We start from the raw sequence: 20,566 nt of genomic DNA, 5'->3' as shown, positions 1-20,566 counted from the left end.
CAGCCAAGGCAGCTCCAAAGCAGTCAGGGCTGGTCTAAGCCGGCCCCTTCAAGGCAGGAAAGTGCTGAGTTCCCAGGAAAGTGCTGGGCCCAGTATTTATCTTGGCACTTGCTTCATCTACTTTGTAACAGCCTTGCTGAGCACTCCAGGCTAGCGCAGCACAGTGTATCTGTCACGTGGTGGGGAACGTGCATTTTCCCTTTTCAAATTCATCCAGATAAAAATAAATTTTAAAAAGAAAAACTATTGAAAATTTGCATAAAGCAGAGTTATTTTTATTGCTCTATAGCCACACTGTGAGCAAAAACCTTGTGCTTATGGGCACACCCAGCTTCAAAATCAAAGCACCCCCTTGCATTCAGGTGCTGCTGGAGAAATTGCAGAACTGATATATTAAGAATGAAGGATTCTGGAATGAAGGGGTCTCAGTGGGTAAAGATATCAGGAACGGGGGAGGATTAGATATCTGTTGGCTTCTCTCTAGTCTCATTTCTGGTGACAAAGAGGAAGGCAATTGCTTCAGTTTCCTGCTCTGTGCCCAGATGCAGAGACAAGTCTCAGAGGTGCATATTGAAAGAGCATGAGGAAGTTCAATGCTACCTTTTTTGACCAGTCGGCCTTAGCCGATTGCGTCATCCGCTCATTGGAAAACAGTCCTATTGGTCTTAAAGCCTTTTGAGCATAGTAGGAGTCTGGTTGTTTTTTTCTTTTTTTTTTTGAGACAAAAAAAAAAAAAAAAAAAGCCTCTGTTGCCCAGGCTAGAGTGCCGTGGCATCAGCCTAGCTCACAGCAACCTCAAACTCCTGGGCTCAAGGGATCCTACTGCCTTAGCCTTCGGAGTAGCTGGGACTACAGGCATGCACCACCATGCCCGGCTAATTTTTTCTATATATTTTTAGGTGTCCAGCTAATTTCTTCCTTTTTTTAGTAGAGATGGGGTCTGGCTCTTGCTCAGGCTGGTCTCGAACTCCTGAGCACAAATGATTCTCCTGCCTCAGCCTCCTAGAGTGCTAGGATTACAGGCATGAGCCACTGTGCCCAGCCCATAGTAGAAATCTTTTCTGTTAGTAAAAATTTCAGGATTAGCAAAAGTTAGATTTCAGATGCTGTGGCCCACTTGGTGGTTCTTATTAAGCCCCCATTCATTAAAACAAAATGAAATAATGATAAATATTAACAGCTACAATAAGCTCCATTGTAATCATCTTAATGTCTTTTTAATGTGATCCTTAGTTGTAAATTGAAGCTCAGCTCCCACACCAGTGCTTACTCCCTGCTGAACAAGTTCTTAACAGAGCTCCCCCTTCATCTTGTAACACAGCCCTGTGCTCTCCAGTCATCCCCTGGTGTTCAGGGATATTAATACCACACGAATATGTGGCCTCATTATTGCTGGAGGGCTCTGAGTCACAGCTTCTACAGATGATGCAGCATCAATGTAATGAATCAATTTATCTTAGAGCAACTCCTCTCATGTGAAGACCATGCGTGTCTTTAGCACTTGCTTGAGTGATGGATTGTCTTCAGCTACTGACGTTTTGATTGCTTTTAAGAAGAGTTGAGGATACAGCAATACATGTGCAATGCTAATAAACCTTCTAAGTATTCATTTTTTCTTCTTTCAGTTCCCATTAAGTAAATCCGTCAAGCTGCTTGATAAAGACCACCATGGATTTCGGAGGATAAATGTCTCTACAGATTGTTACCAATCTCTTACTCTTCGGGTTTCTGCAAGGAATAATGAGTTAACGTGGAGAACTGACATATGCAAGAGGCACTCAGTAAACATCAGTTCCCTCCCTTTGGGGTTGCCAGATTTAGCAAAATAAATTTGGAAAAAATACGGGGTCCCCAGTTAACTTTGAATTTTAGGTGAAGGATGAAAAATTTTACAGTATAGATATGCCCCCAGTATTGCATGGGGCACACTTAAACTAAAAAAGTCATTCATTGTTTATCTGAAATTCTAAGTTGACTGAACATCCTGCATTTTATCTGGCAACCCTAATCCCTCTCCTACCTCATTTTGTGGCTCCAACGTTCCTTTTCCAGGAACCCAAGTTTGCTCTATTTTTCTGTCTAACAAATTTGGTTAAAAGAATTGTGTAGAAATCATTGGGGGAAACTTTCCTTTTTTCGTAGACCGAAAGATTTTTTTTCTAGGAACCCAACTTTGCTCTATTTTCTCTCTAATACATTTGGTTAAGGGAATTGTGTATGAATCATTAGGAAAACTTTGCTCTTTTTTTATAGACCATAAGCATTTTCTCTAATTTAGGCAGGAATTGGATTTTTTTTTTGGAAGGCATTGCAAATACAAATCCTTTCCACACACAGCATATATAGTTCAGTGCCTGACACATAATGGTGCTCAATGAATATTTATTAATTGAATGAATGAATGAACCCATTTGCTGGGACAGATAGTCCTGATCTGTATGTGTTGATAAATGGGTAGTTTGATTTCAGCTAAGATGGTCAATTGCTGTTAGGTGAGACCAGTGGTCTCAGAGAAGGAAGACATGATAAAGAGGGATATAGTAGGATGAATAATGGTCCCCCCAAAGATGTTCATGTCTCAATCTCTGGGAATATGCTGCTTTTCCTGGCAAAATGGATTTTACAGATGTGACTAATGTAATGATCTTGAGATGGGGAGAGTGTCTGGATTATCCAGGCAAGCTTAATATAATCACAAGGGTCCTTCTAAGCGTGAAGTAGGAGGGTCAGGGTCAGAAAAGGCTATGTGACAATAAAACAACAGAGAGAGAGACTGGAAGATGCCATGCTGCTGACCTTGAAGGTGGAGGCCACAGCCAAGGAAAGCAGGGGGAGGCTAGAAGCTGGAAAAGGCAAGGAAGTGGATTCTCCTCTGGGACCTCCAGCCCTGCAGACTCATTTTAGACTTCTGACCTCCAAAACTCTAAGACAAACAACTTGTGTTGTTTTAAGTCATTAAATCCATGTTAATTTGTTACAGCAGCAATGGGAAAATAATACAAGGGAGATATAAGTAATAAGCAAAGAAAGAGATGTTTTGCTGAGCAAGGAGCTTGGGAGAAATATAACTGAGAGAAATCTGGTGGAAGGATTTACTTGGGACCAGCAACAAGGACAAGGAGAGGAGAGGGCTGGAGGTCCCAGCCCATATTGGCAAATGGGCAGATAGAAAGGGTAGAAGAACGTAGAAATCGGCAGATTCCTAAGAATCAAAGAGAATGGATATATTAGTTTGCTGGGGCCACCAATGGGATGGCTCTAACAATAGAAATGTATTTTCTCACAGTTCTAGAGGCTAGAAGTCCAAGATCAGGGTGTCTGCTGGGCTGGTTTCATTCTGAGGCCTCGCTCCTTGGCATGCAGATGGCTGCCTTGTCGCTGTGTCCTCACACGGTCTTTCCATGTTGTGCCCCTGGTGCCTCTTTGTGTGTCCAGATTTCCTCTTCTTATAAAGACACCAGACAGATTGGATTAGAACCCATCCTAAAGGCCTCGTTTTAACTTAATCACCACTTTAGAGGCCCTGTCTCCAAATACAGTCACATTCTGAGGTACTGGGAGTTAGGCCTTCAACATATGCATTTTCAAGGAGACACAATTCAGCCCATAACAATGGGGTTGCTAAATTGAAGTACAGTCTACAAAATAAGTGGCTAGCAGCCCAGATTGGAGACTAAGGTGACAGGACAGTTCAACACCGTGCAAAGTGATCCAGGACTGGATGCCAGACTGGGAAAAAAGGATTTTAGTGGGACAATTGGCAATAATTTCAATAAGGCTTGTAGATTAGGTAATAGCATCATAGCTGTGCTTACCTTGTTTGGATCATTGTACTATGGTTACGTAAGATGTCAACATTTGGGGAAGCTTGAGTGAAGAGCACATGGGAACTTTTTGTACCGTTTTCTAAGTCTGGTTTCAAAATTAAAAGTTAAAAATAAAAATAATTAAAGATTAAATAAAATAGAATAAACAATAGAAAAGAGTACATGAGGGAGACAGAACTGGGTTAGTTACATGTGACTATGAAGGAAGGAAAAAAAAGACAGGAAAAGAAGGAAGAAGAAAATGAGTTCTATGTGGTCAGAGCTTCTACAGCAGCTGTTGTTGGGGTTCCCACTGCCCCCTGCTCTGGGACAGTATCTGGGAGCTCAGCATGTGTGCCACAAACTGAAGAGGAGATGGCAGGAGACACATTGGGTCTCATCTCACATTCATGGTAGGCCTCAAATTTTAACTTGTGACACTCACTCCAAAGGAAGTTACACAATGTCAGTGTGTTGTTGAAAGTGTGAGGCCAGCTGGGGTGTGAACCTGTAATTCCAGCGCTCTGGGAGGCTGAGGTGGGAGGATTGCTTGAGGCTAGGAGTTCAGGACTAGCCCAGGCAGTGTTGTAAGATCCAGTCTCTAAAAAATTAAATTAAATTAAAAAGTTAGTTGGGCCTGGTGGTACACCTGTAGCCCCAGTTACTTGGAGGCTAAAGCAGGAGAATCCCTATAGCCCAGGAGTTTGAAACTGCAATGATCATGCTACTGAAGTCCAGCCTGGGCCACAGAGCAAGACCTCATTTCTAAAAAAGCAAACCGTAAACTAAAATAAAATCTTAAGGCTCCTCTCACACTGGCTGACTGAATGGAACCCCTCCTGGCCACATGGGTATCTTTAAATTGCCAGCCACAGAGGAGGGAGGTCAGACATGCCTCATCATCCCCTGCTTCCTTCTTGGAGATATCCTTTGTAAATACATTAACAGGCCTAACTAAGGCTGTTCAAGACAAACATGCAGGTCCTCAATTTACACAACATATATATGTCCAGTGGCTTGTCTCTGATCAACAAAGTTCCTTATCTTAAAACATTCCAAGCCTTTAGACAAAACTTCATGTCCTTAACCAATTACAAGTCAAAGAGCCCTCCCTCCCCCTGCTTCAAGATGGCCCACCTTTTGGGGACAAACCAATGTATGCCTTCCATGTATTGATTTATGACTTTACCTGTAACCCCCATCTCCCTGAAAAGTATAAAACCAAACTGTAATCTAACCACGAGGTTTTTTTGGTGTGGCTCCGGCACATGGTCCTCAAATTTGGCTCAGAATATATCTCTTTAAAATTATTTTAGAGTCTGTCTTCTTTTCGGTAGACAAAATGAACAACAAAGAAAACGGATGAAGGCAAAGTTGCTATTTTGGTAACTGAGTTTTGCTATCCCTTCATTTTCTCCCCTTTATTTTTCGAGATATAATTCACATCCCATAAACTTCAATTCAATGTACAATTCAATGGTTTTTAGTATATTGACAAAGCTGTGCAAGCTATCACCACTATCTAATTACAAAATGTTTCTTTCTTATTTTTTAGTAAACAAGGGGGTCTCACTTTTGCTCTGGCTGGTGTCAAATTCCTGAGCTCAAGCGATCCTCCCACCTCGGCCTCCCAGAGTGCCAGGATTACAGGCAAGAGCCATAGCCTCTGGCCCAAAATGTTTCCATCGTTCTAAAAAAGAGCCCCATGCCCAGTCAGCAGTCACTTCGTATCCGGCATCTCCTGCACCCAGTCAGCAGTCACTTCGTATCCGGCATCTCCTGCACCACTGATCTACCTCGTGTCTTTGCCAGTTCTGGACGTCTCGCGGGTGTGGACTCGTGCCTTAGGTGGACCAGGCGCGTCGCAAAGGCTCAGCCCCCACGACAGCCAGTGGCCACGGGATTGGACCGCGCGGCGGGGGTGTGCGGGGCGCCCAATGGCTCTGCGGCGCCGGCCCGGGCAGGTGCAGGGGCGGCGGCGGGCGCGGTGCAGGAAGCCTCCCGGCGGCCGCCCGCGGGCGCGAGCATGGCGGGCTGGTGGCGGGCGCTGCCGCGCGCGGCCCGGCGCTACCCGTGGCCCACCAACGTGCTGCTCTACGCCGGGCTCTACTCGGCCGGCGACGCGCTGCAGCAGCGGCTGCGGGGCGGCCCGGCGGACTGGCGCCAGACGCGGTGCGTGGCCACCGTGGCCGTGACCTTCCACGCCAACTTCAACTACGTGTGGCTGCGCCTGCTGGAGCGCGCGCTGCCGGGCCGCGCGCCGGGCGCCGTGCTGGCCAAGGTGCTGTGCGACCAGGCGCTCGGCGGGCCCGTCGCGCTCTCGGCCTTCTACGTCGGTGAGGGGCGGGGCGGGGGCCGGGCGCGGTCCGGTGAGGGGCCCCAGACCTTGCGTTCGGGGTCTGCAGGGGGGCGCTGCAGGGGGTTGGGGACCCGCGGGAGCCAGGGCGCTGGGGGCCGGGGCCCGCGGCTGGAAGGCCTGGATGGGCGGGGGCGCAGAGGGCCGGGCAGAGGCTGGAGTCGGGACGCAGGGGCCAGGGTGTCTGGGGACTGGAGATTGAGGTTTCCGAGGGGGAGAAGTTGGGGACGCTGGCAGGGGGAGCCTGGGGATTGGGGAGCCAGGGGACCAGCGGGTCAAGGATCCGAGGGCCTAGGGTCCGGACTGGGACGCTAGGGTTGGGCATAGTCCCAGGCTGGGGTTAGGTAGAACTTGGGGAGGGGGCGCTCCATTTCCCCCTGAAAAGGGCCCCCAGGAAAGTCGAGGAGACCATGGCAGCTGCGACCCCTGTGAGTCAGTCATGAGTTGTGTGTGGGGGGGCAGTCCTGTTCTTGGGAAAAATCCACGCCTGAGGTTGCGGGGCCAACACACCAACAAAATGTGAGGGGACTGGCGACCCCGGGGGGTGGGGGGGCAGAGCAGGTGCAACCTGAGGTCGAGTCTGATTCCTCAGAAAATTCATGCCCAGGGTCCTAGTCCTGCTTTGATAACAAGATTTTCCTAAGACGGTCCCACAGAAAATGTGAGGTGACCTTGGACCCTTGCCATAGAGGACTCTGTACCTGTGAGGGTCCAGAGAGCCCTTTCTTCAGAAAATTCTCCTTGGGGCTGGGGGGCCCTTCCTTCCTGCCTAGATACCAAGAAAAGTGGAAGGGGCTCTGTGGCCAATGTCGTCACAGCAATTTCTATGACTTTGAAGGGGGTGGGCTGGGTAACTGGGGAGGGGCACGATTCCCTCAGAAAATCTCCTCTACCGGTCTTGGGCCTGAGGTTGGCATTGGGGATCACAAATTCCCCCCAAAATGGAAGGGGGCTTCTCTTAGGGGCTGTTGATGCCTTTGTAACCAGGTTGAGGGCAGGCAAGCCACCATCTTAAGGAAACCTACCCTGCCCCATGGGTTTTGTTTTGTTTTATTTTGTTTAGATAGTTTTGATCGTCGCCCAGGCTAGAATGCAGTGGAATCATCATAGCTCACTGCAACAACAAACTCCTGGGCTCAAGCGATTCTCCTGCCTCACCCTTCCAAGTAGATGGGACTATAGGCACACTCACCTGGCTAATTTTTCTATTTTTTGTAGAGATGGGGTCTCACTCTTGCTCAGACTGGTCTTGACTCCTGGCCTCAAGCCATTCTCCCTCCTCCGCCTCCAAAGGTGCTAGGATTACAGGCGTGAGCCACTGTGCCTGGCCCCCATGGGTCTTATTTTCCGGGGTCAAATTTAGTTCCTTTTGCCAAGGGACCCCACACGAAACAAAAAACTTGGTTGCCTGCTGCAGTCTCAGCCGACCACATGGCAGGTGGGATCAGTGTAGTCAGAGAATAGACAATCTAAGAGCAGGGGCCTCCTGGTTTATCCGAAGGTCTGTGCCTGGTCCCAGGGCGTGACTTCCAGACCAGATTTGCAAACATGTTCCTTGTGCCTGCTACTGCAGTGGCCTTGTACACTGGTGAAGGGGTTGAGAGTCAGGGACTAGGCCTTTGGGGATCAGATTCCTATTTAATCCTCTAATAACCAAGGAGGCAGGTACTCTTAATGTTTCCTGGTTACAAATGAGGAAACTGAGTCTCAAAGGGGTTATGTGACTTGCCCAGAGACAACACAATCCAGGCTCTCACTCATGTTCATAATCTTGATGATCTAATGGTAAGAGTGTTGTCTGTCTAAAATCAGAAAGATGCTGCAGCAACAGGGCTTGCGGAGACCTGTGATTCCCACAGAGGGCCCTGGTACAGATTCCTGCCCAGATTGCTGCTTTGTTTTGCTTTTCACTCGTCTTTGCCAGTTTCTCTCACCTCAAGCTGCAATGAAGGGGGAAGGGTATAAGGGGAGGGTTGGATGTTTGTGTAAGGCACTGCTTTGAAATTGCATGGATCAGATGATCTTTTGTGCGGGGCCCACCTTGGGGAGCCAGAGTACTAACAGATTAAGAGGACTGGCTCAGGTTGGATTTGGTCTTCTGTTAACCTCTCTAAGTTCTTTTCCTCCTCTGTAACTCTACCTACCTTAGCGAAAGTGAAAAGAGGTACATACGCCAGGTGTGGTGGCTCACACCTGTAATCCTAGCACTCTGGGAGGCTGAGGTGGGAGGATACCTTGAGCTCAGGAGTTCAAGCCTAGCTTGAGCAAGAGTGAGACCCCTTATCTACAAAAAAAAAAAAAAAAAGAAAGAAAAATTAGCCAGGCATGGTGGTACGCACCTATAGTCCCAGCTACTCAGGAGGCTGAGGCAGAAGGATCACTTGAGCCCAGGAGTTTGATGTTGCAGTGAGCTGTGATGATGCCACTGTACTCTAGCTAGGTGACAGAGTGAGACTCTATCTCAAAAAAAAAAAGTTTCCAAAGTGTTTTCAGGAAGGCTGAATTGTTACATTACTTTCAAACTTGGATTAGAATAATACTGATAGGAAATTTGTAGTTGCCAGAATATTGAGTGCCTAACCAGCCTTTTTTAAAAGAAATAAATTAAATTTTTAAAACTTGAACATTATACGAAAAGTTTGGAAGGTAGAGAAAAATTACCAATAGTCCCTCTATCCTAACACTGTTGTTTTTGTGAATTCTTGGGTTTTTGTTTTTTTTTAGAAAGATAATTCTGCTATAATTTTTATGCCTTGCCTAGTCTCGCTTCATATTTGTCATTCCTTTAAAATTTATCTAATTTTGGAATGGAGATTGTGTTTTCTTTTCACTGTTGGGTCAGAAGGGACGTACTGAGTGAGTGATCATGGTGGTTACTTTGTTTATTGGTGTGGGAAACTACAACATAAACTGTTGTACAGTAATCTTCCTACTGAATCTTTTAAAATTCTTTTGTGTGTGTTTTTGTAAATAGGTATGAACATTGTTCAGGGAAAGGATGATATATTTTTGGACCTGAAACAGAAATTCTGGAATACATACAAGGTAAGACAGGTTTTTGAAACTGTAATCGATATCTTTTTGTATATTTTTAACATTTTAATAAAACTGTTCTTAAATTAATGCTCCGATGAGTTGGCATCAGGGTCCAGTATTTTCACACAGAGATCTTAAATTCATTTGGATAGGTGAGTGAGGAAAGATTTTAAGAATGTACTTCTCAGGAATCGGAAAGAAATAATATCTCTGAAATCTAGCTAATGTTCACAATGGTTTTTGACTTTATTATGTTTATGCTTATTAATGATCACAATCTGTTTTGTAAATTTGGGGGCCTATTTGTAAAATAGGAATTGTAGAATGTGTCTTAATGGAATCATGTCCACATTCTTAGCCAAAGTTTCTGGGTGTGAATTCTGTTGGGTCCCTGCACAAAGAACATTAACATCTGAAAGGAATTTACTGAGAAAGATAACCTTTCCCAGGCCGGCAAGGGAGACCAGGAGTGGGTTATTGGAACCAAGTTCGCATAAAAAATAAGGAAGCAGTGGGCGTAGGAGGATTTGAGCAATATTTGCAGGGTAGAATTGATAGGTCTTATTGATAGATGGGAAGACTCACAATTCTGGCTGGAAAACGGTGCGGATGGTGTTCACCCCTTGATTGAGGACAGAGAGGAAAGGGAGACAATTTAAGGGGGAAAAAAACAAGATGAGTTCAGTTTGGGAAATGTTGAATTCCAGACGCCTTTAGGATATTCAGAGGGAGATTTCCAGATGCACAGAGGAGAGTTCATTGCTGTGTTTAATTATTTTTAGTGCTCAAGTGTCCCAGATTTGGCCAGTGGGAGTCCCTTCATGCTGGGTTCTATGTCCCTGTGACATCCTCCGTCTTTTTACTTTTTTTCTTCTTTTCTTCTTTTTTTTTTTTTTTTAAGACAGAGTCTCACCTTCTTGCCCAGGCTAGTGTGAGTGCCGTGGCATTAGCCTGGCTCACAGCAACCTCAATCTCCTGGGCTCAGTGATCCTACTGCCTCAGCCTCCCAAGTAGCTGGGACTACAGGCATGCGCCACCATGCCCGGCTAATTTTTTCTATATATATTTTTAGTTGGCCAATTAAATTCTTTCTATTTTTGGTAGAGACGGGGTCTTGCTCAAGCTGGTTTCGAACTCCTGACCTCGAGCAGTCTGCCCGCCTCGCCCTCCCAGAGAACCATGTTCTTACTTTTTGGCATATAGAATGTTCCAGGCTCTCGCCAGGCACTGTGGCTCACACCTGTAATCCTAGCACTCTGGGAGGCCGAGGTGGGAGGATTGCTTCAGCTCAGGAGCTGGAGACCAGCCTGAGCAAGAGAAAGACCTCGTCTCTACTAAAAATAGAAAAATGAGCTGAGCATAGTGGCACTTGCCTATAGTCCGAGCTACTTGGGAGTCTGAGGCAAGAGGATCGCTGGAGCCCTGGAGTTGGAGGCTGCATGAGCAGTGATGATACTACTGCACTCTAGCCAGGCTACAGAGCCAGACTCTGTCTCAAAAAAAAAAAAAAAAAAAAAAAAAAGAGTTCTAGGCTCATCTTGTATCTTGTATCTTGTATCTTGTACCTGTCCTGCCCTAGCCCCGGAATCAGCCAATTATCTGAGGAGTCTTGATCCCTTTTTGTGGGGAATTGTGTAAGAGACTAAGATCTGGGCACTAGATGTTGCTACATTATGACAAGGAAGAAAATGGTCATGAGAAGTAAAGCCATGTCTGGATGAGTTTAGTCTTCTGATTGTTTTTGCTAAAGTATTAAATTCCAAAATGAAATACATATTATAAAGCTTTTATTGCAACTATTTACCTTAGAAACTTCAGAAAATACAAGTTAGTAAAAAGAAATAAGTTTATAATACTACTTTCAAGGACGATTTTAAAACTTCTAGGGTTTTTTGTTGTTGTTTTGTTAAAGATATAATTTACATACCATGACATCTATCTTTTATTTTACTTATTTATTTATTTTAAGACCTCTATCTTTTAAAAAGGCACAATGGTAACATTTTTGTCAGAATGTATAGTATAAGACCTGTGAAATAGGTCTATCTAAAATATTTTGTAAATACACAAAAATGTCAGCTCAACTTGTTCTATAGCATGACATAGTTTGAATATATTATATTATTAGCAACCCATTCCATTAAGAATGGTTTGAGAGGCCTGGAGGGTCAGCTGATCAGATGATCTTGTCCTCTAAGCAGCCATTCTTTTAATTTTTTTTTTTAATTGAGATAAGATGCACATACTATAAAATTTTACATAACAGAAAATTCACCTTTTAAAAGTATACAATTCGGGCTGGGGGCTGGGCGTGGTGGCTCATGCCTGTAATCCTAGCACTCTGGGAGGCCAAGGTGGGATCGTTTGAGCTCAGGAGTTCGAAACCAGCCTGAGCAAGAGTGAGACTCCATCTCTACTAAAAAACAGAAATTAATTGGCCAACTAAAAATATATAGAAAAAAAGTTAGCTGTGCATGGCAGCGCATGCCTGTAGTCCCAGCTACTCAGGAGGATGAGACAGTAGGATTGCTTGAGCCCGGGAGTTTGAGGTTGCTGTGAGCGAAGCTGATGTCACGGCACTCTAGCCCAGGCAACAGAGTAAGAATCTGTCTCAAAAAAATAAAAAATAAAAATTAAAGTATCCAATTCATTAATTTATTGACAAAGTTGTGCAACCACCACCACTAATTCCAGAATATTTCCATCATGCGAAAAGGAAACTGTGTATTGATTAGTAGTTTCTCCTAACTCCTTCTCCCTCCAGCCCCTGACAACCACTAATCTCTTTTCTGTCTCTATGAATTTGCCTATTCTAGACATTTCACATAAATGGAATCATACGATATGTGGCCTTTTTTTCCGGCTTCTTTTATGTAACCTAAAGTTTTTAAATTTCATCCGTGTTGTAGCATGTTTCAGTACTATATTCCTTTTATTGCCTAATAATATTACATTGTGTGAATCTGCCACATTTTATTTATTCATCCATCAGCTAGCTGATGGACATTTGAGTCATTTCCACTTTTTGACTATTACGAATAACACTGCTGTAAACCTTCCTGTACAAGTTTTTATGTGGATGTTTTCAGTTTTGGGTGTTATATAACCAAGAGTAGGATTGCTGGGTCACATGGCAACTCTATAGTTTAACCATTTTACTTTTCAACCAATGAAAACAAAAAAAGAATGATTTGGTATATAGTTGAAAAATTCATTGATGACCCTATATTTATATTCCTGCATCATTGGCTTATGCTAACTAAGAAATTGCAATACCTAAATGTATGTTGTTATTTCTAAAGCAGTTTTCTTCTAGAATTGGTACTGATTCTGGTAGACCTTTCTTTTTTTTTTTTTTTTTTTCTTTTGTAGAGGAGAACTGGAAGATCTGGTAGACCTTTCATTCTGGACCTATGACTATAAATAATACAAATATCTTGTACCTAGCAGTTTTTTTTCCAGAACTCTCCAGCCCCCTCTATTCTAGAGGCCTTACATAGTCTAATTTAATCGGCTTAGTCTGAAATATAATGCCACCTTGGCATCCTATCTGCCTGGTATTTCTTAATCTCTTATAGAATGAACTGTGCAATTGTTTTGTGTGGTTAAAAGGAGTTTTAATAAAGGTTTTTGTTTTGTTTTGTTTTTTTATTCCAGACGGGTCTGATGTACTGGCCTTTTGTACAGGTGAGTTTCAAAATACTCAGAATATTAACTAATGGCTTTGGTTTCTATATAGCCCTAATGGACTCTCTCTGTTCCAGCTGACCAACTTCAGCCTTGTTCCTGTTCACTGGCGAACAGCTTACACGGGACTCTGTGGTTTTCTCTGGGCCACCTTCCTTTGCTTTTCCCAGCAGAGCGGTGATGGCACCTTGAAGTCAGCGTTCACCTTCCTTCGTAAAAAGGAGGCCAGTGAGGTTGAAAGGCCCTCAGAGAAATGAGAAGTCAAGGACTCTCTTTAGTGGCTAAATTTTTGTTCCAACACGCACTAGATTGCCTGCAGAGAAAATAGTTGACTTACCAGTTATGCGCTTCCTTTTGAAGAATTACTATTCTGTAGACCCACTTGTTTTCTAATTATCAATGATTGTTTTGAATCGTATTCAAACCTTTTTTTCCCTCCCGTTCTAGTCTGAAAGTCTTACTTCTCTAATATACTCACTTCTCTAATATTTTGGTTAATATCAATAACAGTGGCAAAAATGGCATTTTAGAGTTATTAATATTTCTATTCTAATATTTTAATTCTAGTTTCAAGAACCCCAGTTTTGACTGTTTACATCTCTATTCTAAAATCTCAGGTTATCTCCTAAACACTTTTGGGTCAGATTATCTTTTATAGCAAAAACAGTTCTTATAGTGAATTTCTATTTACATAAAATCCTATCAAGGAAAAGATTGAATAACCAGATTTCCCTTCTAAAATACTGTATGATAATTTATTGTTATGCTGATACTTAAATTCAAGTACATTTTTTACCATCAAAAAAATAGTGTTCTATATAGAATGTATTTTATCTACTTTTATAAATTCTAAGTACTTAGATATCATTAAAAATGTATGTATTTTAAGTACTTATAATGAATGTATTATACTTTTGAGCATATTCAGTTGACTAAAGCAACCCATTTCCTAGACATATGAAATAAACAAAATATTTGGCTTCTTAATGAAATATATTGAATTCCAGAGGAAGGAATAACTTAATCTATAAAGTGCCAAGGGAAATTATTGCCTCAAATTTCACACTGATGTGCTATTTTTGAAAATCAGTGTTTTAAAATAAATTTTTATACTTTAACCCTTTGCATTCGCTTGCTTTTTTCTCATCATCCACTTGACATTATGCACACTCGACATCCGAGTGCACAGGGTTAAGGTAGATATGAGAAAATTGATCGAATCTTCCAGATTTATTCAGTTTGTCTAAACTCAATACCAGCAGGTTTAAAAATTATGTGAATAGGTCAGGCACAGTGGCTCATGCCTGTAATCCTAGTACTCTGGGAGGGCGAGGAGCTCAAAAGTTTGAGACCAGCCTGAGCAAGAGCAAGACCCTGTCTCTACTAAAAAAAATAGAAAGAAATTAACTGGACAACTAAAAATATATGGACAAAATTAGCTGGGCATGATGGCACATGCCTGTAGTCCCAGCCACTTGGGAGGCTGAGGCAGAAGGATTGCTTGAGCCTAATAGTTTGAGGTTGCTGTGAGCTAGGCTGATGAACACTCTAGCCCAGACAACAGAGTGAGACTCTGTCTCAGAAAAAAAAAAAAAAAAATTATGTGAATATCTCAAGAAGTTTCAGCAAATTTCACCTCAGAATTACATTACAATTCTGTTGCTTTCAATTGCACATTTCACAAATTTCAAGATGTGAAGCATGGAATTATTCATTTATCTTGAGCATTTATATTTCAGATTAATTTATGAACATATACCTAAAAATTTTAAGCATATAATTTATAAGTTTATATTTATATATATGTCATAAATATGTAGCTTCTAAGTATATAATTTATCTGAATGTAATAGGTTATTAATATATTTTACATTATTAGACAAGAATAAGGTAATTTCTAGATGGTTTAATTCTAAAATAATTTGTTATTTGCATTGTTTTAAAAGTAGTTAATACAACAGAAAAGCTATTGCATAATACATAAGACAAATTTTGTCATCAAAAAAGTGTATACAGGGTAATAATAAGGTATAATAATACAGGGTATAATAAGTACTACTTGGCAAATTTTTAAGTGAGCTTCAATATTACTTTTATGATGGAAGAGTAGTGTTTGCATTTTGTATAAAAGTACTCATGACCAAGCCTTGGAAAAAAATTCCTTGTTTATACTGTCCAAAAAAACAAAAAGCTTATTATTCACAAACATTCGAGTATGATAGTTTTCACTCAATGGTGTGTCGCTGTGTACTAAAGAGAATATATAGCTCTGTGCTATAAAGAATGTATTCTCTGAGATTTTGCAAATAATACACTTAATTTTCATGCGAGTAATTTTGTGATTTTGTGTGAAATATGGAACTTATTCCAAATAACACGATGTATATCTCTGTTTTAAAGGGCTGCCCTTCGTTGGCTATGCATGGCCTTGGTCTTCCAGGGTTAAGCACCAGGCAGGTGGCCCACATTCTTTCTCCTGGCTTTCTGGCTTGCGGGGATTCCCTAAGGTTTCTTTTGTTGTGTGTTGCCCTGCCACATTCTTCTGGCTCTATGGTTGCTCAGGCAAAGGCAAAACGTATACTTTATTTCCTTAGCAGAGTTTAGACTGACTGCATTTTCAAAACAACTTTACCTAATGCATATGAAACACAAAAGGGATACCAGAAGAGTTAAAAAACAAACTAACAGAACACCAGTTTCTGATTCTCTCCTACTTAGTTTGAACTCAGCGATCTTATCCTAGGTCCAGGCATTTGGGGTATTTATCTTATAGCCCTGACCACACCCTCCCAGCTTCTCTTCTTTGGTGATTTCCTGACGGTCACGGTGTGGTAATACCGTTGGCCATACACCGCCAGGGACCTGTCGTCTTGGCCCTGCTACCATGAAAATCAAGAGAGCCTGAGTCTATCTCTTTGTACTCCTGATTTCTGTTTCCAGTCTCAGAAATATACCTTTTACCCAGATAACTGAAAAATGATTTCTCAGTTCAGGGTAGATCTTTCTTCCTGCGTAAATGCACATGGCTGAGATGAAATGAAGTCTTGAAGGAGAAAGCAAAGAGAGAAAGAGTATCTAAGTTATAAAACCAGGGTAATTTGAATAATGCAGATGCTTCTCTCCAGCTTACTTGTAACAAAAAGTCATGCAAATTTGCAACTTGTCAGTCTTTTTCATTTGTAGGAAAAACTAATAAGAGTTGTTATCTTTTACCTGTATTGTAGTTGATTTGGTGAGACAGAATTCGGCAATCTGACAATTTGCTTGTGCTTAAAATTTTCCTATGTCCAAATTGGAGAATGGCATGTGAAAAACCTTTTTGGAAGATTTCCTATTTTTCTCAAAATCTGTTCATTAAGGTGATTCAGTGGACAAAGTGATTGATTAATTGCCCTCTATACAGTCAGTGAAATGTTAAGAATTTATACAAATGAAGGATGCTTTAGGAAAATTTAATTATCTGATTTGTATTGATGTTCGGGTCAGAATAAGAAAACTGTTTAATGATCGAAAGGAATTGTAGATTTATAGTTCAAAGAGGAAAAACATTTTCATATTCTAGTACTTCATAATTGCAATTTTGGTTTTTAATGCTTTGAGGAACAATTTATTCTATTTCTTTCACATTAAAAGCCAGAGATAAAATTAACTTTGGTATTTCAGGTTGTATCACAATGGGACCTTCACATCAACTATGTTACCTACAATTGACCAAATTAAATGTAAATGGTCTTCTAAACAGAGATAGATTACCCAGAACTATAATTTCTAACTCATACATCATTGCTATCTATGTACCTTATTTGTTTACCGTTTTTCTTCCAAGGACCGTCACCCTTTAGGGGTTCATTTGAAGCTATCAAAGAACATTTTTTGGGATGTGGGCAATTTACTTTTAGTTCTGTGGAATGTTATGTGAATTTCTACAGAGTATTTGCCAAAACAAATTATATCTAGAACATTCTTAACAATATATTCTGGAGGCAGCTTTCGTTTGAAATTAGGTCACTCTTAGAAGAGTACTAAAAAATTAATGGATTTTTGTGCCTGAAAATTTTAACCTTGTATTGACTATGTTTAATCCTGTGTTACCCATAAAGGCTGGAATCTAAAGGAACTAAATCACTGAAAATGCAATTAAAACTGTTGAAATTTTTTCCTTTAATACTGTCCAGAGCCTGATACATGAAAGGAAAATGTGGAGTTTAAAGATAAAAGTATGAGCCTGGTAGGGAACCCACGAAGTGCTGTGAACACTAGCTAACCAAGTGAATAGAAGAGAATAATTAATAAGTGAGTAACATTTTTGGTATATATCAAGTAAAAGCTTGTCTCTTCCTAGTTCTCTTCTACTTTGTGTCTTCCCTAACTGGATCTTTATTCATTCATCTCTTCCTTATTTGCTTGTCAATTCCCCAACCAATCCCCCTTATCCTACCCCTCACCACCTAGACACTCCAGGAAGGCAGAGTAATTGTCATAAGGTAGGGACCGGGGCATTTAAGGGATATAACAACCTTGCTTTAGAAAGGATGGTAGCACAAGCCCCTCTCTTGTCTGGGAGATGAAAAGGAGGAAGGACCAGTTGCAAGAAAAAATTTGAAGTGAGTAAACAGTAGGTACCTCTTTCTTTTCTGCCCCTTCCGTTCATTCTGTCTGACTATTGGTGCTATATCTTCCAAATTAGTTTCCATTTTTTTCTCCTTGCCTTTCAAAACTTCCATTTTCTTCATCTGACTGATTTCAGCTAGATGTCAGAAAAGTAGGCTTATTAAACTAATTTACTGAGATGCAGATGACAGCCTTTCTAGCTTAGTACTTGCTTTTGTTTTTGTTTTTAAACTGCTAACACAACATTATTTCTGGATGGATTTTCAGGAACTATTGCCGTGGGAGTAGAAATGAGGGTGTATTTTTGACAAAAGTCCTCCGATAGTGCTTTGCATGATGCCGTCCAATTCCCATTGGATTAAAACCAGCCTGGTAAAGACCGCTGCGATCTATTGTGAACTTTTCACAATGTGTGGTCACTACCTATTTGCCTATCTGTTATTCCCTACCAGACTGTGAGCTTCTCGAGGGAAGAATATATTTCTTATTCATATTGGTATCCAATGCATCCAACACAGTGTCGGCACATACTTGAAACTCAGTGAACATTGCTGAATGAATTAATGTAGTTTGGATTTCTTGTCTCTGTCACTTTTTGCCTCTTGACTGATTCTGAGAAGTCTGGACTGATTCCGTTTGCTTTCATCCCTATATGTAGGTGGATGGTCCTGTCTTAAGTTCAGTCCAGCTTCAAGCCCTGGGGCCAGAAAATTCTTTTGTTTTCTTGGGGATGCCCCTGACTTGTGGGCTTTGGTTCCCCTGGCCCCACTTGCCTAGATCCCTTAGAAAACCATCTCTTCACCTCTTTTGAGCTATACAAGACTAGAATTTTGCTCTTGGAGACTTGGTTGGAACCATAGTAGTCGGGCCTTCCCCAAACCACTGAATAACTGTTGTTCACATATGTTACAATTTTGTAGTGTGTGTGTGGTTCGTGCAATGTGGTTGTCTGTGACCACCAGCTCACAACTGTCACAGCATTACAGTGAACATTCCTTTCCGGGACTCCTAAAGTCGCAATATGTAGGTGGTCACCTGTTCCTCCTCCTGGTCCTCCACATCCACTCTATAGGACAAGCAAGTCTGTTTACGACCTGCAAATGGACATTCAGCCAAGTAGCCAGATAATTGCCAAATAACAGTAGAATTGATCACGCTTTCCCTTTAGGCTGCTGATGGATGGCATATGGGTGTTGTGTGTTCTGTGAATGTTGAGGGCTGAGGAGGGATTCCAGTCACCTGGCCAGCCCTTGTGGAGCTGAGACTATTGCAGTGCTTGATCTCAGTCCTTAGTGAGAGAGTCCGTCAATGTGATTGACACTCTATGCCTACAGGGAGGTCAAAAAGTGGGTCAATACCTGCCATGTCTCAATGTTGCCATTTTAGTATTCATGACAAAAAGCTCTATCTGGTCATTTTCTAATACTTGCATCAGTGTCCTGTTCCTCTGAGCCAGAGACCACAATGCTCTTTTCTTATTTTGAGTGGAAAGCGTTGTAAAAGCAACATTTTTAAGTTTAGATTTTATGTATAACATAAATATATTAACATTTTGATGTAATGTGATTTAGTGTATATGAAAAATAAATTTATTTTACTTAAGTACAGTGAGTGACTCTGGCTATTTTGTGTTATTGGTGATGTGATTATTCTGGGAAACATGTAAAGGTAATTAGATTTACATCCTGCAATTTTTTCTCATCATCTTTATTGCAAATACAAGATTTATGACTTCACTTTGGGTTGAGAGACAAGTTGTCCTTATCTGTTTATGTGTGTTCTTGAACTCTTCCAGATGTTGGCCTGTTACAAGTACATATGTCCGATCATAGAAGTGAAATCTAGAATTGAAATCATTCTCAAGTGACTTCTCAAAAAAGTCTTCTTTTTGTAACATAAGTAGGAAAAAAAGGGCAATATTAAGATTTCTCTTATTAGTACTAAGGAGGCAAACTTAAGCCACAAGTTCAAGTTATTGAAGCTAAGTTTTCCACTGTCCAGCGTTCATGTGGCTCATTTGATCTGGAGTCCACTAATTTCTTCTGTGATTTAAATTATTTCTACTACCCTGATCCAGCATTGAAGAAAAAAACAAAACAAAAAAAAAAAAAAAAAAAAAAAAAAAAAAAAATAAATTATTTCTACTGTCTTGACTGAAATAGATTTTCCTGAACACATTAAATGAAGGACATGAGAATATGTATTTGAAAAATATGTTGAATTGTTCCACAACTGAGTTCAGCAAACTTTTATACCTTTATGAATGTATACACACACACAAACACACACACACACACACACACACCTGAAGGTCACATTCTGTCTTTCTGTGCCTCAGGAATCTGAACCTTTCTGTTTTTATTGCATCTTTATTTTATGTCCCTTTCTGTTGTTATCTAGTCCTGCTGTTGTAACAGTTCAATATTATAGCTGAACTGTTGTGGATATAATGGGAACAGTAAGTAGTTGTCAGGAAATTAATTTGGAGTGTAGGAGATAGGATTCCCTTCATTGTACACAGCACTTAGCTTTTAGTTCTATAATTTGAGTAGGGATGGAATAAATGAAATAAAGTTATCTGTAGAACTCAGGTTTCAGGTTTGCTGAATTTTCATGCATCATTCTATATGATGTTTTCTGCCTAGGGGTTGTAGATTAGAAAAATGAAACAGAAACCACTAAACCAAAACACAACTATTCCCTGTTCACTTGATTTCTACAATAGCAGATCTCTAGATTGAATATTAGAGTGTTCTAGGGGGAAAATGTTTGTCAGTAAAGGTTCTTGCCAATTTTGGCTATTTTATTTTATTTTTTGCCACTAAAGAAAAATGGAGCCAAGCCCCGTGGCTCACACCTATAATCCTAGCACTCCGGGATGCGGAGGCAGGCAGATTGCTCGAGGTCAGGAGTTCGAAACCAGCCTGAGCAAGAGCGAGACCCCGTCTCTATTATAAATAGAAAGAAATTAATTGGCCAACTAATATATAGAAAAAATAGCTGGGCATGGTGGCACATGCCTGTAGTCCCAGCTATTCAGGAGGCTGAGGCAGAAGGATTGCTTGAGCCC

General features: G+C 41.3%; 1 protein-coding gene and 1 long non-coding RNA gene across 4 annotated transcripts; one reads left to right on the top strand and one right to left on the bottom strand.

Annotated features, from left to right (window-relative positions):
• Positions 1–840: 840 nt before the first annotated feature.
• On the bottom strand, positions 841–5,589 carry LOC105885332 (uncharacterized). 2 transcript variants are annotated; one of them, XR_012913486.1, is made up of 4 exons: positions 5,380–5,589; positions 3,816–3,912; positions 3,285–3,445; positions 841–1,728 (listed from the first exon to the last, which is right to left on the bottom strand). It is a non-coding gene; the product is annotated as an uncharacterized LOC105885332 (long non-coding RNA). The 2 variants fall into 2 exon arrangements; XR_012913485.1 differs by having other exon boundaries at positions 841–3,445.
• Positions 5,590–5,597: 8 nt separating this feature from the next.
• On the top strand, positions 5,598–19,103 carry MPV17L (MPV17 mitochondrial inner membrane protein like). 2 transcript variants are annotated; one of them, XM_075995157.1, is made up of 4 exons: positions 5,598–6,142; positions 9,137–9,207; positions 12,856–12,885; positions 12,963–19,103. In XM_075995157.1, exons 1-4 carry the CDS (start codon positions 5,833–5,835, stop codon positions 13,140–13,142), a joined length of 591 nt encoding a protein of 196 aa, XP_075851272.1. In that variant the 5' UTR covers positions 5,598–5,832; the 3' UTR covers positions 13,143–19,103. The 2 variants fall into 2 exon arrangements, with proteins under 2 accessions (XP_075851272.1, XP_012645555.1); XM_012790101.2 differs by lacking the exon at positions 9,137–9,207 and having other exon boundaries at positions 5,833–6,142.
• The last annotated feature ends 1,463 nt before the right edge of the window (positions 19,104–20,566 follow it).

Source organism: Microcebus murinus, chromosome 19 (assembly GCF_040939455.1).
Source record: "Microcebus murinus isolate Inina chromosome 19, M.murinus_Inina_mat1.0, whole genome shotgun sequence".
In the NCBI taxonomy this organism is placed as follows: Eukaryota; Metazoa; Chordata; class Mammalia; order Primates; family Cheirogaleidae; genus Microcebus; species Microcebus murinus.
Note: the sequence above shows the minus strand (reverse complement) of the source record. Positions and strands in the feature narration are given on the sequence as shown.